This window comes from Centroberyx gerrardi, chromosome 12 (assembly GCF_048128805.1).
Source record: "Centroberyx gerrardi isolate f3 chromosome 12, fCenGer3.hap1.cur.20231027, whole genome shotgun sequence".
Classification (NCBI taxonomy): Eukaryota; Metazoa; Chordata; class Actinopteri; order Beryciformes; family Berycidae; genus Centroberyx; species Centroberyx gerrardi.
Window position 1 is genome coordinate 19,351,298 of NC_136008.1, and position 26,961 is coordinate 19,378,258.

At 42.5% G+C, this 26,961-nt stretch overlaps 2 protein-coding genes across 2 annotated transcripts in view; one reads left to right on the forward strand and one right to left on the reverse strand.

The window, feature by feature from the left end:
- Positions 1 to 17,621: 17,621 nt before the first annotated feature.
- On the reverse strand, positions 17,622 to 22,411 carry LOC139917027 (prostaglandin reductase 3-like). Its single transcript, XM_071906046.1, has 2 exons — positions 21,893 to 22,411; positions 17,622 to 19,002 (listed from the first exon to the last, which is right to left on the reverse strand). The coding sequence occupies exons 1-2, from the start codon at positions 22,174 to 22,176 to the stop codon at positions 18,072 to 18,074; spliced, it is 1,215 nt and encodes a 404-aa protein (XP_071762147.1). The 5' UTR covers positions 22,177 to 22,411; the 3' UTR covers positions 17,622 to 18,071.
- Positions 22,412 to 23,423: 1,012 nt separating this feature from the next.
- The window catches only part of LOC139917023 (teashirt homolog 1-like), a 36,402-nt gene continuing 32,864 nt past the window's right edge, over positions 23,424 to 26,961 (forward strand). The window contains exons 1-2 of the mRNA XM_071906042.2: positions 23,424 to 23,679; positions 23,884 to 24,459. Of these exons, the coding sequence (XP_071762143.1) occupies positions 24,420 to 24,459 (40 nt within the window). The 5' untranslated portion in view covers positions 23,424 to 23,679; positions 23,884 to 24,419. The remainder of the gene's footprint in view (positions 23,680 to 23,883; positions 24,460 to 26,961) is intronic.

The window sequence follows — 26,961 nt, forward strand, 5'->3', positions numbered from 1 at the left end:
GCTGTATGCCGTTTTGTTACACCTCGCCATAGAGGCCTTTCCTTTAATCACAAACTTAGCCTTAGCTGGTGGGGCCCTTTTGTTGCGATTGTGCCGGTGTCGCTATTAGTGCGCGGCGGCCCGGCCCGTACATACGCATTCATTTACCTAATTAACACGGGACTCACACTGGGAGTCAAATGAAAGCTACCGTAGGGGAGTCACAAAGAACAAAGCCTGGCGAGGAAACCCTGCTTCCTACTGTAGCCTGCCACCAGGAATCACTAGGAAAAAAAAAAAGCTGGTGAAGACACCCGGACGGGCCTTTGGTTTAACAGGAGGGATGTGAACGGATCTGATTTATCTTGAGACAGAAATGATGAACAGACACCATTCTCTTAAAAAAAAAACCTGTCTGGGTCCCTGCTTTTCTGTCCGTCTATGGCTGGGTTTCTGTCCAAGTCATTTTATGAAAATTATAATGTATCAAATTAGGAAGGCTGAAGGTTTTTACACTTGTTTGAGGACGTTCTTTGTCGATCATGACTAGCAATGGAAAATGCACTTGTTGAAGTTTGTCTGTAAAATACCTGTCTACAAGTTTCTCCCATGTATAAGTCCCTATTATGGTTGTATGGCCATTGGTTGGTGCATTAGTATTGGCTTTAAACCAATATATTGGTTTGTTGATACACTGGCCAGATATTGGCCTTTTTTTTTGCAAGTCATGTTGTCCACTGCCAATGTGGTCTTATATGTTGCCAATATTGATGTGCCAATATGAGGTTCCTCCCTGACCACAGCTACATAAAACCTCCAAAGCAATTTAATTTTCTTCTTTATTTATTCATTTAATTGTTCAATTATGTTTTTCATAAATTAATTCCTCATTTAAAAGCCTAATGTCCTGTATCCCAGAGTTCCCCCACCATTGAATCACTGTAGTGGGTCATCCTGCCTTAAAGAGCTGCTAACTAAAAGATTTTCATTAGTCTGGGTGTCAGTGGAGAGTTTTAGTGTCCCATGATGGTTTCAGAGGCTTTTCTACCCTGACAAGAATAACATGTTGGAAACACTGAATCCTTGTTGTTTTTTGGCATGGAAGTGGTCAAATTTAAAGATTCAACAGCAGCTTCAGTACAAAAATATCGGTATCAGTATCAGTATCACCCTTCAAAAACCCATACCGGTCAAACCTTAATTAGTATATTACCAAGCGCATCTTCAGACAGCATGAAATATGACCAACATCAGCAGACAATAAATAACTTGCCTAATACTAATCAATTTTGGAAATACTCTTTCCATTTTCTCCCAGATGTATTTTTGTTGTAACTCCGTTCTACGTTCAAGAAGCCTATTCAACAGCTGAAACGCTCTTAATTCCCATTTTATTTTTGCAGCCATTTTTAAAGTTTACTTAAAATTAGCTTGATAGTTGGATGGAAACAGCTTATGTCTCTATCTCTGTCTGTTGATGTCTCTCTCTTCTGTCTCTTTCTCTCTCTGAGGTGCTGGCCTCGCCGGCTTGTGTTAAATTAAAGAGGTGGACATCTTTAAGGACTGATTATCTTTAATTAACACAGTCTGATAGATGTCCATTCTGTCTCCTTCTTATCTCTTCCTTGTACTCTATCAGATTATTTTCACTGCCTTATCACCAACTGCAAAGCAATAACAAGCACCGCATGGTATCTAATATGTAAAAAGTCATAAAGTAAAATTATTTTCAAAAATGTATTCAAATTAACTTAAAAAAATGTAGACTTTACTTATTTTACTTATTATTTTTTCTATAATTCTATATGAGGATCCCCACTAGCTGATTCCCCAGTGACTTGTCTTCCTGCGGGTGCAGAAAACAAAGACTTTACAATATTTAAATATCATAACACATAAATATTACAACATAAAAACATTTCGAGAAATTCAGCAGGTACAAGACGTCCCATAAAAGTGATGTACAGTAAACATGGGGGATATAGCTAAAAACATATTAAGGCCAAGATATTTGCCACAGGAGATGCAAAGTTTGTTAAATCAATATTTTCCAGTCAATTGGTTAGTTAGATGCCATTTCTGATGCTTTTTGAAGGTGCATTTATTTTGCATACGTGTGATTTGAATAGGTAAATAAGGAATTCCACTCTAAATAATTGCACTGTAAATAACAGTGAAACAGTAGGCCTGTAAAGTAATTATCATGCTTCAACCGATATGAGATTTTGAAGGCTAATACTGATATGTTTTTTGATTGAAGCTGCCGATAGACTAGATATTTTGTGCTTATGTTCAATATCTTAAAATTTTAGCAAACCATTGTTGTAACCATAGTAATTACAGTAAAACACTATATAATATATCACAGTAAGAGAGTGTGTTGGCCAATTTTTGCATTTTAGCCCTGAGGTCACCTCTACCTACATGTATTTTAGGTCTTAACCCCATCACGGCCTACAGAGCATTGCTCCTATATTGTACAGTAAACATTGTGTATTACATCATGCATGAGGAGGCGAACATGTGTAGTGTGTGACTGGATACACACACAATCCGGGAGATTAATTACTAGGGGGTTGGATGTTGCATCAGCAGCCAATTATCACCTGAGGAGAGTCGGCCTCGGTCGATTGGTGGCTACCTTTCTTTCTTCTCACGCCTCCCTGGAAACCAGCTGCCCATCAGCCCCCAGCGTACAGGACGAGGAGCCAGGAAACATATTACCACCCTAATACACAGTGACACCGAATCTGGGATCGCAGTAATAAACTCTAATCTATCAAGAAGAATGAGGAATGAAGGATGCAGCCCGGTCCGAGAGCTGCAACCCACTGAGAAAGATAGAGACAGAGTGGAGTGAAATGAGAGAGAAGAGTGACTTTTTTTTTCTTTTTTAGCCTTTATTTATCCAGGGTAAGTCAACAGAGTCAACAGCTTTTTTCCCAGGAACAGTCTTCTACTGGTGGAAACTGAGCAGCTTCACTGGAGCAGTTGGGTTCAGTGCCTTGCTCAATGGCACTTCGACAGTAGTTGAGGACTTCCCAGCCAGTGTGGGGATTCAAATCTTCTGGGCACAACCCCATACCAACAGAAAAGGAAGGACTGGATGGAGGAGAAAGAGCAATGAGGGAGAAATGACAAAGCAGAGGTGATGGAGAGAGAGAGAGAGAGAGAGAGAGAGAGAGAGAGAGAGAGAGAGAGGGAGTGAAGGGTGGAGGGCAATTCATGTAATGTCGATTTCGGTGAACCCAGATTCGCCTCTTGCCACCGGCCTGACCTCCTCTGACTCGGATGATCCTTGTTGCCATGGAGACTGGCAAAACAAGTGTGGCACTCCTCTGGTTTTTTTGTTTTTTCTTTCTATATCTGAGGGATGAAAATGAATGTGGCCCTGGGATCAACACGCAGCCATATTGGCAAAAAATCAATAGATTTTTCCTTCTGTCTCGCGTCGGTCCAGTAGGCTGTAACATATCAATCCATACGTGCACACACTCTACCCTAATCCCCCCTGTTTGTGTTTGCGTGCGTGTGTGTGTCAGTGTGTGTGAGGAAGAGAAAAATGCTGCATTGAACAAAAGCTGCCCAGTGCGTTTGAACTGCTCCATTAAAACAATCTTTGTTTTTGATACCGAGAAAGAGAAAAAGAGCAAGCTGACTGAACACAGACTGGATGTCAGTCTAAGATGGAGGGGTTTTTGTTGTTTTGTTTTGCTTTTCTTTAAATTCTGTTTCTCATTACTGTGCCGAGCCTGAAGCAGTGAGGGGAAAAACCGAACCAGAGCAACTGTGCCTGAGCCCAGGGGCCCCCAGGAGCCACGGGGGGTCCCCACTTTGATGGAGGCCTGAGCATCATTAGAACAGATAGCAGGATGGGGTCAGAAACACACTGCTACCACCGCACTGCCTCTGCAAACTCCTAGCAGCACTTTCACTGAGAAACACAGACGCTAGCGGGGTTTCCATCCAACTCTTTCTGTGTGACTCATGATGTATCGAATTAGAAAAACTTCCTCGATAACGGAAAAAAAAAAGTTTTTATGCTCGCTTGAAGCGGAAATGAAGAAAGCGCGCAATGAATAGCGATGGAAAGGCATTTGTTGAATAAATAACGACGTAGACTTGGTTCAGTCTCATTGCGCAACAGTTGACGAGTGGATTTAAACGTTCTGAAATCTGTCCACCACGACCTCCCAGAAACATTACATTGTTGTTTCTAACATGTAAGACTTGGTACATTAGAATATTAACAAGTGCATTTCTTTGTTTTCATCTTCGGATGAAAGTATGAAATATGACCAACTTTAGCTGACAATAACACCTTGCCCAATGCTAATCAACTCTTTATTATTCTTTATATTAATCAATCAAAATTCTTTAAATTTTTCTAATTTCTGACATTGAGGAATTCTATTTATTCTCATCAACCCAGCTGATGGAAACTTAATTCACATTTTATAGATAGATAGATCGCACTGAGCACAAGATGTGATTTCAACATTGCGTTTATGCCTTAGCTCTGATATAGCCCAAGATGTTTTTGGTTATGTTTAGCCCAGTTTTAGATCAAGCAGTAAATACATTATCACATATTTAAATAGTGTAAACAACTGTAAATATCAAAAATAGACAGACAGATACTTCCATAACATTTCCACAAAACTGCTGTCCAAAAGACTAAAACGGAGACTAAAAGAGCAGGACTTTGCGATATATAGCTGCGGGTTAACAGAAAGCAGAAATTAATTATGTAACCCATTGCAGTTCGCTTCGAAAGTTCACTGTTCATGAAAAAATTAATGTGAGCTAGCGCTTCCTTTATGGGCATAATAAAAATTATACTGTTGTACTTAAATTTTTTAATAAAGTGACTGAGAACATTTAGGGAGACTGGCATATGTTAATAAGAGCGAGAGGAGCAGGCTGTCCAAACAGCGTTGGGGAGGAGCAGTGCTGCTCTAAACCATCCCTGGTCCTCAAAGGTCAACCATATTTTTATAATAGCAGCCCTATGGCCAACTCTAAATCTGTCCACAGAATATGGAGCCCAACCAATGAGAAGGTGGGGAAGATAAAGTCTAATACCTGTGCGAGGCGTCATTACGACACACTCTTTATAGGCGGGAAGGATAGAAAGATGGGACTTGTGATACATTTTATGTTTTAAAGGCCGGCTTTAAGTAAATTTCTGTCAAGTGAGGACGTGTGGATGCAGTAACGTTTGCTAGTCTCTGTGTGCGTATGTAGGTGTGATGGTTCGACCAATATAGGTTTGTGCAAGCCGATGTTTTTGGATTGGAGCTGCCGATAGCCGACCACTTTAAAAAAAACTACCAGAATTCAGTGTTTCCCACAGAATTTCATTCTTGTCAGGGTGGAAAAGCCTCTCAAACAGCATTTAGACCATCATGGGACACTAAAACTCTCCACTGAAAGCCATACTAATTAAATTCTTCTAGGTGGTTTAGCAGCTCCTTAAGGCAGAGTGAGGCAGGTTTCACTGCAGGTTTTACAGACTGTTGAGTAAAATGCTCCCACATCAGACTGGAATGATTTCTCTAGTCTAACCCCATATGATAAGGTTGTATTTTGGGTGAAATTTCTTGCTTTCTAGCATTGGGCAAGGTGTTATTGTTTGTTGGACTCTCAATAGCTTTGATTTTTTTTTTTGGTGGACGACACGGACTGGCTGATTGATTTTTAATGAGAAGACAACATCGACCCCATATATCGGTCTAACCCTAATATATGTCTTTGTGTGTGTCTCTGTGCATATGCATGTGTGTGTTTATGTGGAAGTGTATGTTGAGTGTTGACGTGGAGGCTGTGGTGATCTCTGAAGGGCTGTGTGTGTTTCCCTGGCAGTGATGAGACCCCGTCTCTGACACGATGCTGCTCTGTTAAGGTCAAGCCCTACAGAATGTCAGAGATGATGACACGCACTGAGAGGTTTCATCTAATCCCTCCATTTCCCCTCTTCCCCTCCGTCCCTCGCATCTGTCTCCCCCCTCCATCTCCCGCCTGTTCACTCACAAGACAAGACACACATATACCACCCATCACCTAGAGTCTGCGTCAAAACGTAAGTCTCTTTGTGTGTGTGTGTGTGTGGTGTGTGTGTGTGTAAATAGCATCAAACTATGCTATTCCACTAGTAAGGCCAAATCACAAATGCCTGAGGCCAGTGTCTCTGTGTCTGCATGGTTGGTCCGGTCTTTACAACATCTTCCCTTCTGTCTACAGTACCAACAAATTTACACGTACTTTTATATTTTAGGCATTTAGCTGATGCTTTAATCCAGAGAGACTTACAATGAGTACAACAGTAGAATAAGCTTCAATAACTAAATCACCAACATTACAAACAACCAATAGTAAGGACTTTTCCCAACATTTGATGGGTGGCGACGTGCAGTTCAGCGTTGATATCATACCATGGTAAACAGTCATATTAAAACAGCTTTGGAAACTGTTTTGAACTGATATCAGAAAGATATTTATGTCCTGATTTCACAAAACGATGCAGCTATGGATGACATGTCTCAACTTTCATTTTGATGCTATATTTACAGGGGTTTTCAACATTGGTGTAGGCCATTGTATCAATATCAATTCAACATCTAAATGTTTGCTGAGTTCCGTTTACATTTTTGCATTTTAGGCATTTAGCTGAGAAAAAACTTACAAGCAACCCAAAACAAGGGGTGTAAAGGCCTTAACCTTAGTATTCCATTGACCACCATGTAAAAGCGGAGTGCTAGAAGAAGGAAGGAAGATAGAAAGGGACCCTGTCCAGTTTCATTCGTTTGCATTTCTCATCCATTCAGATCTCTTTAAAATCGCAAAGTTGAATTCCCTCTTTTCACCTTTACAAAGAACGCCTCTCGACAGTCTTGGGTGCGTTTGAAAGCAAATCTAATTCTGTTATTTCTAAATGGCGTCAAATGAATTCAATTAAGCTGCCATGAAAAAGAATGTTATTTACACTTCATGAGATTACCTGGACTTAATTTCCTGGGGTTTTAAATAATTGACAAACAGCATGTGCGTACTTAACTAAGCCTCATATTATGCGCACAGTTGAACATGTCATCAGTTAATCTTAATGCTTTTTCCTCCTACATTTCCCCTCATCTTTCCCTCCTTCCCTCGCTCTGCTGCTCCATAGTTAACACTTATTAAATTAGCAGTCATCCAGTGATCAAACAACAAACCTTTTCCATCTAGCCGGCTGAATGACGGCGCAGGTCTCCTCAGCATCTGTTGAGACGCCTAGTTTGGTACAGATAAGCACTGCTAATTATGATATTACAATCCCTACATACCTACATACCTTTTTTTAATGGAAGAAATACTGTTTGGATTTGTTTTTAACCTTAAGATGCAAGGAAACAATGCTGGTTTCAAGGTGCTAGGCTTCCCCCGTACCTCATCAAGCTGTCATTTATCCTCTCACCTCTGTGGATTGGGTCTGGAACAGTGGAGGAACGGCGGAGATGGAGAGAGTAGAAGGAAGAGGGGGGGGGAAATGAAGGATTATATAAAGAAGAAGCAGCACTTGACGGTAACTGGTTGAGATTAGCGCCTTAGGGGTACAGCAGTGGCTGTGATTTTGATACTGCGCCCCCAGCTAAACGCTGAAGGCCGCCTTGCCTAGAGGAGTCTGCCTTCACCCACAGGCAGTCAAAGATTGTTTTCTTACCAGCATCTCCTCCTCCTCCTCCTCCTCCTCCACCCCACAGACACCTGTCATCTCCAATGTCAAAACTCCGCACAGAAAGGAAAAGACAACGCAAAGAATAAACAAAAGAAACATGCTTTTTTTAAAGCCGTACTCTGCATACAGATCTGTGATGGCGAGGCCTGCGTTTCACCTGCAGCAGCCCGAGCCAAATGCATTCAAAGTCCTGACTAAAGGGCCTCCGCTGGCTAAACTTCATGCATAGTTCAGTTATTTAGGGTGAAGTGTAAGTAATAACCAAAAAAATCTATGCACTTTTATTATATTCTTCTTCTGCATAGTTGTAAACAGGGGCGTCAATTCACTAAACCCCAATTTGAGCACGCTTTTTCACATTTTTGAGTCCTAATCACCAATTGTTTTAAGTCTGAATTCAGTTGGTGAGTCCATCTCATCCAATATAATAAATCAGTGAAAAGAGGATTTAATCAAATAACAATAGTTATTGGCTACAAATTATATCTAAAAGCATTTCAATTAAAACTGTAAAAAAAAATTCAGGATCTATGATGTAACTGGCAAATAATTATGTTCCCAGCTCTTAGTATATCTATTTTTGGCTTAAATTTTCAGAACCAGTGGCATCAATTCACGTAAACCCAAAGCTATGGCAAAGTTCTTGCATCTAATATCATTTGCAACCAAAAATGTCAAACTTGCTTATATTAATTGACTACATTTCTGCAGACAAAGTGACGCAATGACTGAAGACCTTTATTTGGTCAATGTGACGAATGATTAGGTCACCAAACTATCAGCTTAGAGGGAACATTGGTCCTGAATGCTCCCTTGATGTGAATCTTTCTAGAAATGGCTTCCAAAGAGATTTCTGGGGATTTTTGCTTGACCTTTGCTCTCCATTAAGATGATAAAAACTACAAGATCAAGTTTGGACTCACACGGGCTCAGGTGTGGAGAATCAAGTACGAACTACCTTTGCCACTTTGAACAATTACAGCTACTCGAATAGTAAAAAATAGTAAAACGATCCCGTTGTGAAGTGGTCCTTGTCGTCCATGTAGTTTAGCAGAAGTGTGAGGTGAGGCGACGTCGGCAGCCCTGCCAGGCGGTGTTGTTGCAGCCAATGGGGGGCAGAGGACACAACGGAGAGTAATGGCTGCTACATGCCATCGGCGTCACAGCGATAAAAACACACCGCCATGTTTCATCTGTTCTGTTTTTCTCCATTTTAATTCCTTCTGTTTGTTTGTTTGTTTGTCGACCTTGCCATGTCAGCTGACCTTCCTACATCCAGGACCCTGAAAAGAAAAAGAAAAGAAAAAAAAAAAAAAAAAAAACAGGACGCCGGCTGACATTTCTGTATAGAGAAGGAACAAACAGCACAGACGAGATGCTACCCCTCCGCGCCCCCCCAGACAAATTTACTCAAAAATATGTGTGTGTGTCTTGAACGTCCGAGGCTGTCCGGGTCTCGGCCACCATTGCCAAGGAAGTGTCATGGTGTCGTGACAACTTCAGCGACTGCGGTGCGATGGGTGACCCTCGGCCGGCGGAGGGGGGGGCTGAATCCCCCACCCACCCCGGATCCTGACAGATGTCATATACCTCCTCCATGGGCACCTTCTGTTTCCTGTTCACCTTTCTCCATCCTGCAGCGTTAGGGCTCCTGTCTCTGCCTCGTCAAAGCACACACACATGCACACACACATGCACACACACATGCACACACACACACACACACGCAGGGAGACAGAGAGAGAGACAGACAGAGAGAGAGCGAGAGACAAAGAGAAAGAGAGAGAGAGAGATACACAAATTCGACCGATATGGGTTTTTAAAGGCCAATACAATACACATATTTTTAAATCGAAGCTGCTGATAGATATTTTTGGTGCCAATATTCAATATTTTTGAATTTGACCATTCAGTATTCAATGTTTCTTCCAGAATTGTATTCTTGTCAGGGTGGAAAAGCCTTTGAAACAGCACTTAGACCATCACGAGACACTAAAACTCTCCATTGAAACCCATAATATAAACTGTATATACATGACATATTCATGCATACTGTTGAACCTGATCAATCAATTCAGGTTAAGGGCTTTCTGTAGACAACCAGTGTATTATTGATCAATTCTGCAATAAATATGTGATCAAACACACTGCATCATATCCATCACATCAGAGGTGGACAACACTGACTGGCTGATACCTGATGTTTTAATAAAAGGCCAATATTGGCCCCATATGGTCTAACCTTTACACAAATAGTAGGAGAGGGGTTATAAAGAAGACCTTGGTTGAGGTGAGAAGCTCTTTGCCATGCTGGATCCTCTGTTTGCTTTGAGTCCATCTATTTATACCATTCTGTTTAAATACTCTCTGCCTAACTTAATAGGCAAATGCACATCATGCAAAGTCTGGCATTCAATATTGCCTTTTCAGAGGAAGTTTCCTGTTATTTACCAAAGGATCTTCTGTGAGAACAGTTGGTATTTTAGTCTTAGCACACCCCACTCAAAACCTGTTTGCACAGATTTTCCCCATCATCCTTCAGACCACAGTTTGACAGAAACACTTCAACAAAATGAGATTCTGTCTCGTTACATTGTCTTATACTGTTACATCAAAAGTGTCACCAGCCCACTCTATGAATAACAAGTCTAACAAACCAAAAAGCCTTATGATATTAGATTTCCATAAACCTTTTGCTGGCGGCCTCCTAGGGATTGTGCATCATCCACTCAAAACGCTCTCCTAGATGGAAATGTGCAGTCTAAATCTGATCATGGTGCTAGATAATGTTCACTTCTCACTCGAGAAACGCAGACTTGGGTAGGAAACCGAGGGGATCCTGTGACTAACCCATCAATCACGGTGACGTTGCGCTGGAGTGATGGATATTCTAATTTCCCTTTTATATACAGGTGCACAGGATGGATGGATGACGATTAATGGACGGGCAAGGCTGTTTCCACAAAACAAAGAGAGGCGCGGCCCGCGGCGCCGGTGCGGAGGGCAGGGATCGACTGCGAGCCGCATTTCCGCGCGTTTCGAAGACGATGCCTCACATTTGGGACTCGATTTCCCTGTAAACAAGTGAAGACAAAGTATACGTCCTGAGGTGATAAAGGTGTTGCTAACACAACAATTGTCTTGGCTCTTCAGGGACCTACAACAGGTTCTGCAGTCACTTCTATGACAGCCCTCGACACCCTCGCCTCACCTCATTTTCACACAACCTGTTTCTCGCGTTCTGTCATTGCTATCACCTCCATAATTATTCCTTAACTTTCATCCCACCTCAGACTGCTTAGACCTTGATTTATTTAAAATGCCACCCTCCTCAGGCCAACTCCTCCAACACAACACGCTTATCTGTCAAACTCTTCGAAGTCGAGAGTCGTGCCAAACATCCTTTTGATGAAATCCTCTGACGTGTCGGCGCTCCAGGCTCGTATCTCTGAAGATCTCTCCCCAACAATCTGTTATCCCCCCTTTTCGAGCACAACTTTCTCTCTCTCTGTGTTAAGCTTTTAAGCAAACACCTCTCTCATCTCAATCCTTCCGTTTATCCATTCGTTTACGCCGCACATCGCTTCGTTCGTTTCCCTCGCAGGCGCCATGCTGGAGGTTAACTGGTTTCACTGTACTAATTGGCAAACGTCACTGCTGACACGGAGGTAAACAAACAGAAGGAAGTGGGAAAATGAAACAAGTATGAGCTCGTTAAATTGATGAGGAGACAAAAAAAACCCTCAAAAAGTAGAGAAATACAGGCCCTTTTTGAATGAAATCTTTTTCTTCTTGTCTTGAACAACCAGCATTGTTGTACTTGATTTTCTTTTTGAATCAGATTGATGTCTTTTTGACTTGAGGATCAGGGGGACTTCACTTTTTTGCGCTTGATCACATATCTTTTCACATGAGTGTCTCAATAAAACTATTTCTGCAATACTGTCAGCACATGGACTGACGTACTGAGGCCATTTTGCCCTGACTGCATGCTGTGCAGTTTGCTTTACCCCAGATCCTTGTTCTGTCTTGTATTCCCAAGGTAAACTTGAATTTTTACGACTAGGCGCAGTTTAAGTCTCTTTACTGGACATCAGTGGAAAATTATTTCCCCTGTGATTTCCAGTTTCTCCCTTCACGGCTGACATTGAACATGGGCGTTCATAAACTGACGCTCGAGATTTTTCATAAGACGCAACGCGCCCGCATGAGATCTCTCTTCCGCCTCTGTCCTTCCCTCTCTCTCTCTCTCTATCTCACTTTATCTCTCGCTCACCATCCCTCCCTCCCTGTCCGAAGCTGTCCTCCCAGCCATCTGTCATATGATGTTTATGGGCCCTTTTGCTTTTGTGTCCTGATGACCACTGTCACAGAGAGCTTCCCATTACCGATGCGCCCTGATGAACGATGTTGCCCAGACGCATCGCTGACACCCCGGTGTCCTTGGCCGCAGAGACGCTGCCTTTCTAGCCAGCTAGGCCAGTAAAGAATGAGGACAGGGGGGACCTGGGGGAGCCGGACTGAGGACCTGTCCGTCATCCCGCCGACAGGATGCTCATATTTCCCCCTCCCACCACCGCCACCATCTTCCCTCTCTCCGCTTCCCCTGTATATCCAGCCAATGGAAATATGGGGTTGGTCAGCACGACGATGGCGATGATGTTGTCATTAATCCTGTGCTGGTGAATAGTGCCCTTGCCTTTCACCTGAATATATATCTACATCTGAACAGACACAGTGAGGGACCCTCGCTCCCCTCCAGAGGCCATAGAGGATGGCCTAAAGGGTTAATGCAGGTAGCAAGCGATGATGAATGTTGTTGAGTGTGATTTTATCTGTCGAATAGAAACGCTAGCGCTTGTTTTAATTTTTTATTCAATACAACGTTTACAGATAGTGAAGGAAGCTAGAATCAAATTTTATCATGCTGTATTGGTATAGTGGTAAATAGAAAGGTGTTTAAACCATGACCTCCAGTGAGTGATGACAATAAGGCAAACAATCAAAAAATCTATTATACTTTCAGAAAACCCTATAAAAAGACCCTATCCTCCTATAACTTTGCAGCAGACATTTTGACATTGAATAGATGTTGATAGGACGGCCTGCACCAATGTTGAAAATCCCCGTAAACACAGCACCAAAATGAAAGTTGACGACTACAGACGACGTCCTTAGTTGTCCAGCTACTACCTGCATTGTTTAGTGAAATCTGGACATAAATATCTTTCAAAACAGTTTGCAAAGCTGTTTTAATATGATTTTTTACCGTTCTGTAATATTATACTGACTGAACTTGGCTGCCTCCTACACAAATACTTGCAGGTTGACATTACTTACCCGGATGTATTCTATAAATGTACATCATAAAGATTTATGTCAGCTAAAAAGGCGTGTAAACTCTATTCCGCAAATAAAAACGTGGGTAGACTGAGTTCAGGTGGGTTTACCCTCCACTGCAGGTATGATTTGTGTGCTATATTGCGATGTGTGGTGTGGAAAAAAACAAGGAACTAGAAATAGAGAAAACAACAAACCAACACAAAAAAATACTCCAACCATCCTTCATGTAGTGTAACATTACGTGAACAATCTGCTGGACAAAATAGAAAATCTCATTTAATCAGTGAGGCCTTCTCTCCTCTTGTGTCACCCTCTCTCTCTCTCTCTTTCTCTCTCCTCTCTCTCTCTCTCTCTGAACGTCTTCACTGGCCAGTGGAGCCGCTGATGAATTCTTAAGCAGATCACACTGATAATTGTATTTCATAACTGTCAGTTGTGCGAAGGCTGCCAGTGTGCCGAGGAGCTATTTGTGTCGCAGTATGTCCTCCATCCCTCGTCCCCCCCCCCCCCCCCCCCACTCCCCCCTCCTCCCCCAACTCTGTCCGACCCCCAATCACCAGGGATGTGCTTACTGTCTCCGGCCCCGAATTACTCAATCAGGAGGACACATTTACGGATGACACCTTTATTACAATTAATCAGGGGAACTTGATTAAGAAAGTTATTCCTCCCCTTCATTGAGACTTGCACAAGTGGCGCGGCTGCATATTGTAATTTATGTCCCACTGAGCTCTCGCGCCGCTGATAGACAGACAAGCCGACAGATTGCCAGCCATACTGAGACACATGTGGATGTGTGTGTGTGTGTGTGTGTGTGTGTGTATGTGTGGGCGGGTGGGTATGTGCGCGTGTGTGCAACCCACACACACACACACACATCTACATATCGAGAAATCTGTGCACAGACACAAACAAACACATTCCCTCTCATTCTGTCACACACAACTCAAGTTTCGCAAAGAGTTTAATAAATGACTTTAATTGGCTGTAGAGATGTGCTCGCTAAAGGAGCCTTGAATATTCCATTTCCCTCTCTTCCTGTCTCTTTCTTTCACTCTCCCTCTCTTTCACACACACACGCACGCACAGACACACGCACACACACATGCACACTTCCTGAATGAAGCCATCTCTTTACCTTTACTCACAGTTCCTGGGTCTGCTGTGGCTAATTAGTTGAGTGGGGTTTTAGGTTTAGTAATTAGGCGGAGGTAGGAGTGACGGGGGCTCGGGGAGTTGGGGAGTTGAGGGGGTCTGACTGACTCGCAGAGAAAGAAACTGGACTGTCTGGATCCTTGGCAGCACCAAGCAGCCAGCCAGCCAGTGTCCCTCAGGCGCCTGGAGGTAGACTACTATCCCACACTATGAGGGTGATGTCTTTGTTATCTGCCACATGTTCCAGCGAGGGGAAACTGTGGAAAGAGAGGGTTTAGGTAAAAAAAAAAAAAAGAAAAAAAAAGAGACCTTTGAGGATTTGGCTACCGTGAATGCCAACGTGATACAATGCAAACATGTACTATGCTCGTCTTTGTGACCGAAATGGATTGGAGAGGTGCTGAAGAAGTTGCGATTTCAGAAAAAAACACATTAGCTTGCTGTGTACTTTGTGTATATAACCGGTGATGTCAGGGTAAATCAAAAGGAGGGCAAACTATGACCTCCAGTCAGTGATCATCACAAGGCAGAAAGACACCAATATGAAAAAAAATCAATTATATATATTTTTTTCCCACAAAGCAGGGATGTAGTGCTAAATATATATTTTTTTCCCTTAAAGGACCCTATTCTCATACAACTTACATAAGTTTGATACTACTTACTATGATATATGCGCTGAATTAAGGTCATAAAGATTCATATCAGCCTGAAAAGGTGGTAAACTGAGTCCAGGTGAGTTTGCCTTCCTCTGTGTCCCTTTATAGAACTATCTAAGTTCAACTGGTGTGCCAAAATCCCTTCCTGAGGGGCAGCAGTAGCTCAGGTCTAAAACTATAGAAACGCTCAACTCCTAGAATGAAGAAACGTTTCCACAGTTGTGCCGACACAAATAATCTGTTAATGTTTCTCCAAAAGCCCTTTTCTATCTTTAATATCTTGTTTACGCTCCATACTTCCAGATTGCTGCAATACGTTGCCAGTTAGCAGCCTCCGACTGCAACACAATCCAATTAAATAAAGAGTGTTGTTGTCTCTCCAGGTTCCTGTGTTCTCTAATTGGGGCTGTGACTGCTCACTAATCAGCAGAGGTACAGGTAGGCCCTGGAGGACGCCAAGACGAGGCCTCTCCTGTTAATTGAAGAGAGGCTAGTCCTCGCCTAGCTCTTCCTCGCCGTGCAACATGGATGCACGTAGTAGTCAAGCATGCTAAATTCAACCGGACATCCATGTGCATCATCACCCCTCTCACCTTTTGCGTGGCTGGCATGTAAGAGCACGCTCTGGCATTGTAACGCTTGGGCAAACAGTAGCTTCTCAGAGGTGACTGCACTAGCTTATCGATAGCCGTTTGTTCCGTTGGTCAAACTGTGCTAAGCTCACCGCATTTGTTATTGGCCGCATCTCTGATTTAATTGTACTCTGAAAACAAAGGTGCTTGAGTTCAAAATGATCTGCTAGAACGGTGGGTGGCTATATCGGGTTAAAAATCTCAGCTGGGAAGTGAGGACCCAGACCATGGGCATCAGTTGGGTGTGGCAAGATGTGCCACATCTAGGTCTGAATGAGTCCAAATTTAATCTTGTAGTTTTTATCATTATAATGGAGAGCAAAGATCAAGCAAAGACTCCAGCAATTTATTTGTAAGCCATATCTAAGAAAAAATAGTCTAAAATAAATAATCAATAATAAAAGACAATAATTTGGTGACCAGTATGTCTAAAAATTTATCACACTGACAAATAATAATATCTTGTCAGTCATTGCTCCATTTTGTTCTCAGAAATTTGGTCAATATAAGCAGGTTTGGAAGTTTAGGAGGTAAATAATTTAAGGCAAGAGAATAGAGGCCCATTCACATCTAGAACATTAACTTTAAAGATAAATATAAACTATAATCATACATTGTTGCTCAAGTATTCACACTAAATCTGTGATAAGTTCCTCGCCAGCCCCCGCCGTCCCCTTATTTCTTAGAACTTTAATTTGATTGGTTGAAAATGTTTTATCATTGTTTCTGCATCAAAAAAATCACTCTGAGATCAAACCAAAAATGTAGTTATCATTTTGTATATTTTTATATTTTATCGTTGTAGTGGGAACACAGATATTCTATTTACTCAGAACGATTTAAATCTTTTTATAGTTATAGTAATCTAATTCTAGATGTGAATGGGCCTTAAGAGATGTACTGAGAGCTGGGAACAAAATGAGTGCATTATATAACTTTTTTCAGTTTTAATTGAAATGTGATTCTTTTACATGCGATTTGTAGCCAATAATTATTGTATGTGATTAAATCCTCTTTTCATTGACTTGCTACTTAAAATAAATGTGTATCTGAAAGACGTAGCAGAATCACAAATGTTAGTGAACACGTAGTATAGCATATTCTCTCTTTCTAAAGCACCACCGTCATTGCTGAATACTGTCAGTATTGTTCTGATTTCCTGGGTTCAAAATGGCCTTGGCCTGGTGTGTTTCTGATTTCCTGTGCAGTCTGGCAAAGGTAGCAGCTTTGCATGCTGGGGTCACACCTGTAACGTATTTCACACTGGGTTATTTTTTGAGTGGCCACCTGGATGAGGAAATAACATGTTCACAGTGCATGAAGACTACAGCCCTCCCTGCCAGGTAGGAACAGGTGTTTGTTTTAGACTACATGTATGAATACAACACAGACCGCTTCAACATATCTAATTACCGCTTCTTACCGTTTATGAAATGGGGATTCTGTATAGCGACCAGCTTGAAAAAGTTAATTCCTGTGAAATGTCACTGGCATGATAATGGCAGCATTTCCCCCCCCCCAACAAGGCATTTAAAGTGCAAAGAAGTTAGAAACACTTGTATTCTGAGCTGTATGACAATGTTAGTCTTTGTGTGGTATCTAGAAATTATCTGTCATCTGACTAAATTCCTGCGGCTTAAGTGGTACGTTTCCCCCGTTTCCAAAAAGAAATTAAAAACATAAAAAAAGGAAATGAAAAAACAATGTCAAAGGGCATTCCACAATACATTCACTAGAGGTGATTTTTCTGCTTGTTGTGGGGAAAAGTAATGGTATTTTCAAGTCCAAGTTGTGGTTAGCTAGACTAATTTTTTTTTATTATGTGCAGCTTAGGGGCATGTGAATGGAAAGATTGATTATGTGAACGCCGTTTCTGTCAGCCACAAACAGGCAATGAAATACCAAGCACACCTGGAGCAGCACTCACTTTTGACAAGCACAGACCAATGTTAAGCCCTATTAGAAAAACAATGAAGTCCATCATAAAATATTTATGGTAGATAAAGTGCCGGAGAGTGCTAAAAGCAAGCACATTATTGCATCAAGTCTAAAATAATGTAAAAACTGGACTCACACCAGAAAATGACGCACACGAGACTGAGAAATGCTGTAAGTACACTTTTTAAATGTTTCAAGTGTCAGGATTACACCTATGAAAACACAGTAGTAAATGTCTCTCTGAGGTTGAATCTGAATGTGTGTGACACCATTATAAATGCACAGTAATTGTTACATTTCTGATTTTTCTGTGTAATTGACTACAGTGAATTAGGAACTACTGAACCTTCCATTTAAATGAGCAAAAATTTTAACTTTGCACAGTTTATATTCTACAAAGCCATAATAACCAAGAGGATACATTTGCTAAGTACTTATGTTTATTCATGAAAGGATTGTGTAGCTTTGCTTTTCTTAGTGTCATTTCAATCATCTTACAAAAATAAAGAACATAAAGCCCCATTATAAATTATCTTAAAAAATAAATCTCAAGCTTTTATGTCCTCAAAATTATACAGTTTTAAGCCTCAATCTAGCAATCAGTTCAAGTGAGGTATGATTTCTTCACTGCATTCACAATTTGGTGAATCACAGCTTACTGTTACTAACAGAAGGCGGTGCCACCTCCACCACGACCTTGCCCAGGTTTTTCCCAGCATACATATAGTCCACAGCCCGGAAGACTGACTCCAGGCCTACGAACCGCCCCTCCTGCGCCAGATCCCCACAGTCCACCTCACACACCAGCTTCCCCTTGGCAAACATCTGCATCATGCTACCCAGAGCCTCCCTGTAGTCGCTGGGGAAGTGGGGCAGGAAGAAACCCCGAACGCTGGCCGACTTCTGGAGCAGCTTGACCGGCAGCGTCCCCCCTCTGACGGACGGGATCCCCGATGCGGTCTGGTACCCCGAGATGAAGCCGATCACGATCAGCCGGCCCTTATTGGCCAAAGAATTGACTGCCAGATCGAAGACGCTGCCTCCTACCGACTCGTACACCACGTCGACGCCTCGCGGGTACTCTTTCCGCAGCGTCTTGGCCAGGTCCTCGGAGGTGTAGTTGATGGGCCGGTCGCAGCCGACGGTCTTGAGGAAGCCGGCTTTCTCGGTGGAGGAACACGTCCCGACCACGTGGCAGCCGGCCTGTTTGGCAAACTGCACGGCGAACTGTCCCGTTCCGCCGGCGGCCGCCGTGACCAGGACGGTCTCGCCTTTGGCCAGGTCGCCCAGACGTTTCAAGGCGATGTAGGCCGTGGCGCCGCTGACCAGCAGGGTGAGGAACTCTGGCTTCACCGAGGGGACAGGCACACTTTCCTTGGTTGGCACCACCGTGTACTCTGCAAATGCGCCGCTGCCGAAGTAGGCCACCGTGTCCCCGACGGTGTAACGGGAGCTGGCGCTGAGGCCAAGGCCGACCACCTCACCGATGCCCTCGAAACCGACATCGAACGGGGGCTTCACCGAAGGGTCGTACCGGCCCGCCGAGTAATTCACATCAGAGGCGTTGATTCCCACAAAACTGCAATAAAATCACAGAGAAAAATCATATGGCTGGATTAAAGCTCACAAAATAGGATTCTTACGTGATTAGGTATAGTGAACAAAACACATACCTAGCATTCACAAAGGTATAATGCTGTATGCACCTTTTACAAATTCACTAAGAAATAAATATATGTTTAACAATCATGACTATAAGCGCATATCTCCTAAATTCCTCCGTGCGTCTGAAGGTCAAGACTTCAGCTTCCCTCTCTAGACACATCTGCATGGGGTGCAAACACTCTGGTTTGTTTTGGCAATGATTCCCTTTTCTCTTGAAGAGAACAGTCCTGCACTGACAGGGAAAGGCTTGTATCACAAAACACATTGCATGATGTCATGATTCATTGTCTTCAGAGACACCCAGAACAAACTGCACTTTTAAAATCTTGGATAGTTGTTTCTTGCCTCAACATGAAGATAGTTGTTTTCATCTCAGCTGATAACATGGAGGAAACAAATATGTGAGAAAGGAATGTATAAATAAATCATTTACCGTCTTTTACAGCAGCATGCGTGCTGTGCCTCATCACTGTGCATGTCACACGTGCACTTAGATAACACGTGTGTGGTTTAGGCACTAACACACGGGTCCAATTAATATAACAAAACACCTTCATTTGACTACTTATACTTATGGAATCAGTTTCCTTACACAGAAATCTGACACATTACATTCTTATACTATCATCGACAGTACAGCTATTTGGATCTACATAACCAGAAATACTGAGCGATTGGGTTTAACTCACTTCACAAAAAAAAAATAAAAAAAAAAAATAAAAAAGCTAACGTGAGCTGACATTTGTGACATTAATGTTGATCATTTTTACATAATCTGTTATCAAAACAATGGAGACATCATTTGCCCATATATAAATGCAAACATCTATAATTTTGTACACAAGAGCACAACTACGTTACAACTTTTGAAATTTATACTGTAGCTTTATCCAAGTTGCAGTTCTTCTATAAAGTATAATGATACCATATAGGTAAACTGAATGCTAAAGCCCAACACCTACTGTATGCAAGTCTCAGAAAAAAGCAAAATTTACTACAAGATGATAGCTGTTATTGGATATATATATGTAAAGAGGAGGCCATGCTCCACTTAAAAAAAAATACTGCATTAGTTGTTAAAGGTCACAAGGCCTGTATTTCTGATTTATAGGCAGCTCTGGCTATCATAATTATGCAAAAGATTAGTGTCTTGGGTGCATTTTCTATTTAAAAATGCTAAGAGTACGTTTAATTTGGCCCGAACTACTTAGGTTGGCCGAGCATGAAAAACGGCACATCATAAAATGTGATGGCACTTCCATCTCCCATCTAGGTTATGCATTTGTTTACATATTTATGTGACTTGATTCAAATTGTATTGTAAATTGTACATTTGGATCAAACGCGAGGGTGGGGCGCACTCAGAGTCTCTGACGCTTAGGGATTTATGTTGAAGAGGCCTGTTTCAATGACAATGTCAGTGAAAACTATTCATAGAGGGAAACAAATTATACTAGGAACCGAGTGGCCGCCGCAGCTCGTCCATTCCTATCTTGTAGGTGCATGATTCCACCTCTTCACTGCATCCACAATCTTTTCAATTATCAATTCCTTACTCTACGTTTCCTCGATGAACACTTAAATATATTTTATTTCATTAAGATGGCACTGATACTGTGCAATATGGGATAAGTGGTCGTCAATTTACACCAAAATCACACACAAGCAATAACTTCTTTTCTTTGGCTGTTAAAATGGCTTGATCCTGACATTCTTACAGCTCAGATATTAAATTAGCTATTCCCTTAACTGTGATGCAACACTGATACAGGCTACCTCAGCTGGTTTTGGGTCTAAAGTCTTAGTTCACATGCATTTGCTCACACGTTGCCTTGCATTATAGACAATTAGGCACTAATGGGGTATATTTTAAACTAATTCTGATAAAAAAAAGTGCATTTTATTTGCAGTAAATAACACAATCAACTCTAAGGTGCATTTGAGTAAGGCTAATTTAACATTTAGAACTGGATCGGGCACAGATATAGTCAGTGATGTGGTAAATAAAAGGTGGGTAAGCTACTGTATGACCTCCACTTGGTGATCACCGTAAGGCAAACAACCACCATTATAAACAAAATTAAAAAAAATAACATTAATTAATGCCCTTTTCACCTTACAAGACCACATCTTTCTATCTTACATCAGTTTGAGAGTATTTACTATGATGGATACTATGAATTCACATCATAATCATTTCTGCCAGGCTAAAAGGTGGTTACACTGAGTTTAGGTGGGTTTACCCTCCACTATCGCTGAATGCACTGCTGGGTTTTGCAGCTGTGAATGAGAGAAATGATGCTGCAATTCCTGCGCCATGTAAAACTGCATCTCCATCTCCATCATCTCCATCTCTTGATGCCAGTCTGAACCCCCCCATGACTTTCTGTTTGCAGGTTGGTGACGTAGAGAGACAGGAGGACAGAGAGAGAGAGAGAGAGAGAGAGAGAGAGAGAGAGAGAGAGAGAGAGAGAGAGAGAGATGCCGAGATGGATTGATAGACAAATGCAGAGAGGGGCGGAACTTGGAATTACAGTACAGCGCTTATTCCTCACGTATTTTGCCATCTTGTGATGATGATGATGATCGCAGGTGCTGGATATGGGTAAATCGAGGTAAGTGGAGCCCTTTTTGCAACTTCTCAGCAATATCGCGATAGATCGACATCAAATAATGATCCAAAAATAGCCTCATAACAGTACGGGTCGTCTATCGTTATACATACGCGGACGCGTGTTGAGAAAATAAGAGTCCCTGTTTCTACCCACCTCTCCAAAAAAAAAAAAAAAAAAAAAACAACTTACCGATTTCTGACAAGCAAGTCCCCGTCGCCGGGTGTCGGGACCGGAACGGTTTGCAATGACACGGCCTCTCTGAAATTTGGACTAAGCTTCGTTACGACCAGCTTTTTCATGGAGCTCGGTATGGAGGATCCTTTAAAATCCATGAAGTGCGCTGAGTAGGACAGATCTATGATGAAGCGCCGCGCAACCGGATGAACTCCAGAAAGTGCGTCGGTGCCTCTGCGCCCCCCGCCGATTACCGAAAACGCCCTCCTACTGTTTCTCACAAACAGCGAGCCGGACATGGCCCCGAAATGTGACAAAGTTCACGGGCAACTTGACGTGCATTTGTGGCAGTAATAAACTCGACTGCCGTTAGCCTGCGCTATAGGCTTCTCCTCTGCACATGCACATGCACAGGACCAGGCCGGGCCGGGCCAGACGCGCTTTAAAACAAAAACAAGACCCGCTACGGTTTGTAGCGCGAATATCCGTTACTTAAGCAATAAATAACGAGCACGGAATCGGCTATTTAGGATTAAAAACGTTGCACTGGTGCAGCCTTGTAAGTAGCACAGCAGCGCCCCAGACTTGTCGTCGGAGTCCCTCCCCTTCCCGGACACGACACTCACTTCCTAGTAAGGTGAAACAAATCAATCCTCATCTCCTAACATATCCTCAACCCTTTCCTCCCACGAAAACAACGCCAAATACCTCGCCGACCCGTTTTGAAAATGTACAAATACAAAAAAATAATAGTATGAGCATGCTGCGCAAATGCGCACATAAGTCACATTTCTATTTGGAGAGAGCTGTTGCCAAAACATGGTAGTGCGCCCACATGTACTGTAGGACTGGGACTACACCTGTAACCAAAACGTGTATTAACGGCGTGCGCAATAATCTACTATTTTGATTTGTATCGCCTTCTGTTGTCGATGCTGCACGTTTTATTTAGCAGTTTTATTATTATTATCATCATCCATTATCATGTGCCATTTACTGGATGCCTTTATCCAAGTCGCCTCAGAATATCACGACAGCATACAGTTTTTACATGGGTTTTCCTTTGAGCCCCCCTCCCAGTGGGAATCGAACGCCTAACCCCTGGCTTATGTCAGTGCCATGCTATCATAAGACAAAAAATGTCATCCAAGTTGTTGTAACAACCTTACACTCCGATTATACTTGGGCAGTAGTTGCTGTGGTTTGTTATTCATGCCATATAAGTTTGGTTTCAGTTGATCTACCGATGTTTCCAAAAGGACAATCCCTTCCTTTGTCAGTGGTTTGAGAATTTTTTTTTAAGCAAAGAGAGAGAGAGAGAGAGAGAGAGAGAGAGAGAGAGAGAGAGAGAGGGGGGGGGGGGGGGGGGGGGGGGGGGACAAGACAATTAAAAAGATTGACAGGTAGGCTCCTCTGTCAGGGGTGACGCTTGTGGAGAGGGGAGGAGTAAAAATGTAGCAGGAAAAGCCACTCGATGCGTCTGTCTATCAGTTGAGACTGTCTGAAACAGCTTCTGGATCCACCGCGTTTCCATTTTTTCTTTTTCGGGAGACCTCGGATCACTCCCTGGAGTTTTTTCCTTTTTTGTTTTTTTTTTGAGAGAGAAATATTTTAGTCCATGTCGATCTGATCTGTTGTTGGCGAGGCTTGGATGCGCCTGCGTCTTGTTTGTTTCCCCTCTCTCTCTCTTTAGTGATATGCTCTCCACCGCATCAACCCCCCCCCCTCCCCAAAAAAAACCCCGACTATGTCTATGATGAGATGAGATGAGCGGTGAAAATCATTTCCACGACTCTTAAAACGTAAGTAAGAAAGAAACCCCGATCGTCCCGGGGTTTTTTTTCCAGGGGAGAGAAAGAGGGAAGGAGGGGAGGGAGGAAAAAGTCTCCGCCGGACTGGTGAGGCTTGGATCCGGGCTGAGGTGGCGTGGTGGTGACGGGACTGACATTAACCCATCTAATGCCTGTCTATCTATTTTCTCCCCTCCTTCTTTTTCTCTCTTTCAGGTCTGTGGCAAAAAAAGAGAAGAAAACACAGGGATACATTACATATCAGAGGTGTGTGGTGCGCTCACACGGGACTTATTTGTTTGGTTACCGTCAGAGTTGATTTATTTTTTGGTTTTGGTGTGCGCAAAAGACGCAACAAAGTATCTCCCCCCTCCAAACAAACACGGTGAGATTAGGGGGATTTTTTTTTCCAGGGAGAGTGAACTGAAAACTTGGCTTTCGAGGTCTGCTTGTTTGCTGCTGCTGCTTCTTTTTCCCCTGCCATGAGACAGATGAAGGAAGATGATCTTTGATGGACAAGAAGGTGTCAGGAGCCGGCCGAATCCCTTCATAATTTTTGAGTGTTTTGTCGCTGAAGCCAATCCTGCTATTAAGTCTAAAAAAGACAAGACAGTTTGAAGAGAAGATTCTGACAATTTCAGCTCCGAGATCAAGTCCCCCCTCCCCGAGAAACGGGATGATTTTTCTCCTCTGATAGACTTGATTTGTTTGTAATTCCTGCATGAGAAGCACCGTGGAAAGTGACGGTCACTATGCCGAGGAGAAAGCAGCAAGAGCCGCGGCGATCAGCAGGTATAACCCGCCCCCCCTTACCACCATTTCCCATCCCGTTAGCCAACTATTTTTTATTTAGAAACACAAAATCAAAATATCTCCTTTCACATCACATTGTTTCCTTCTGCTCTGCATGCTGCGATCCATTCTACAACTCCATTTTAATTAGTAGTATTATTAAACTACCGCGCAACTCACCATTGACCTCCGTTATGTTTTAAATGTGGTTAATTGCGTAAATTACGCACCGATCTGCGCAATGCCATTTTGAGATTTTTTTTTTCCCTCACTTGCCAGGAAAGTTCTGTTAAGACTGGTGAGATAAACTAAATGGCATGTTATGGGGGATAAAAGGGTGCTTTTGAGGTTCAAGAGTGAGTAATGATGAATAATTGACTGGGAAAGAAGGGGGAGAAAACTGGTGAGAGCCGGTTTTTTCCTTTTCTTTCTGTTTTATTAGAGGATTGCCATCCTTGATTTGATGCGTGATTGATCGCCTGTCATGTGGCAGTCTTTGATCTATTCATCCCTGATAAACATCAATAAATCCCTCCATGGAGACAGGCATGCCTCTGGTAGGTTTAGCCACTCAAACACACAACCCCCCTGTTGTCTCAACAAGAAACCAAAAAGAGAAAAAAAGTTTTTGAATTAGGGGGGAAATCCGTATCTTTTGATTTTAGGGGAAAATACAAAAGGCAGATGAAGGCAGGGCAGATTTGTTGAAAAGATGACAGAAAAAAACAAACCAAAACACTCCTTTTTATTCAGGTATTTGAATCCCCACTTATACCCTTTCTTCTTAAAGGTAAAGGTATGTTTTTTTTTGCACTTTCCCATCCACATTCTCCCCACATTCCTCCTAAGACTCAGTCCAGCAATCAAATCAATATCCACTGCTGCAGGGGAGTATAATATTTACTATGTGACCAACTGATAAAACCAGGTGTTGGCAGAGGACCGACAAGGTTGACTTCTAGTGGTTTGGATTTCGACTCCCCCTTTTTCCTCTCGTCTCCCTGCAGCCTTTAAACAAATGTAAATGAGTGACAGGGGTTTCTACCTCTGTGCTAATGAGGCCGAGCCTTTGAAGTTAGGCATTAACAACTGGAGTGAACAAAAGACAGTTATAGAATTTTAAAGAGATTTTGAAATATGAGGTGCAAAGCGAGCCGAACAGGAGGGCCAGGCGCCGAAGACTTTGAACTCGGCAGGTTTTATCATTTTAAGAAGGGAGCCGGCGATGATGATGATGATGGTGATGGCGATGATGAGGAGGAGGATGAGGAGCAGTGTAGGATGGAGTGTGAAGAACAGAACATTCAACCGGTGCTCGCTCTCTCGATCTCTAGCTCTCTCTCTCTTTCTTGCTCGTCTCTGCCTTTCTGCTCACATGATTTCTGGCCCACACTGTGAAGAAAGGCTTCGTCTTTAGATATGAAGCCTCACTTTTTCTGTGTGTGTGTGTGTGTGTGTGACTGTGATCGGCTCTTGTTTTGGTGCAATATCACATTGGAAAAGGTTGGAAGTGGTGGGAGCAGAGTGACTCCTGTTAGGTTTCCTCATGTAGATGGAAGCATGAAAACATGGCATCGCTTTGACCCCTCCCTCCCCTGCTCTCCTCTCCTCTCTCTCACTGCCACCACACACACACACACACACACACACACACACCATTGATCCATTAGGTTGTCCATTGAGTGCCATGCGCATCATGGGTTGTAATGGTCAATCACAGCTTGGCAGACAGGACGTTTTCCATTCTTCCATGAACATGACAGTCGGTCAGAGATAACGCCCCAGCCCCAGTAGCAACGGATAACCAACACACACACTCATACACACACACACACACACACACACACACACATCAGCCTGATGGTCCACTGGGAACTGGTACTGACCTGTGGCTTCCTCTCTGTACTGCTGCTCAGAGAGGAAATTGCTCATGGTGGGACTGAGTATGGAAATCAGAGCTCAGAGAATTAAAACTCCAGCAACTGTAGTGGACGTGTCTTGACAGGGTTTTTTTTTTGCACCTTTTACCTTTTTTGGAGAATATTAGAAGGTAGATAGTATTGGAATAGAATAGAATAAAATAAGTTTTGAGAGTATTTCTATGAGTGTTTCAAGTCCTGTATAAACAATCCCCCTACATCAGAGATAGACGATGAGAATCCTAATAGTTTTATGATCAGTTCTGCAAATTTTACAGTTCGTATTTTTAGAATAAATAAGTGATAGGCTGCTTTACAATAAATGTCTCTCACGTTCATGTAGCAGCAATGTAATTACTGTAGTCCCAGCCCTAAAAATAAAATAAAAATAAAAACAAATGAACACTAATCCAGTTTTACAGTACAGTAGTGTTGAAGGTACTTAAAAGACATTTCTGATTTTTGCAATGGAATTTTTATCAGTTGGTCACATTTTTTTTCAAATGTAGACATTGCGTGATTCTCTCAAGAATTTATTTTGAAGCTTTTACATGTGTGTGTGTGTGTGTTTGTGTGTATCTGT

Excerpts from the sequence above, each read along its gene's own strand:
- LOC139917027 (XM_071906046.1), bottom strand. The coding sequence starts at position 22,176 with ATGTCCGGCTCGCTGTTTGTGAGAAACAGTAGGAGGGCGTTTTCGGTA. Across the intron at positions 19,003-21,892 it reads GACTTGCTTGTCAGAAATCG|TTTTGTGGGAATCAACGCCT; the intron begins GTAAGTTGTTTT and ends ATTTTATTGCAG.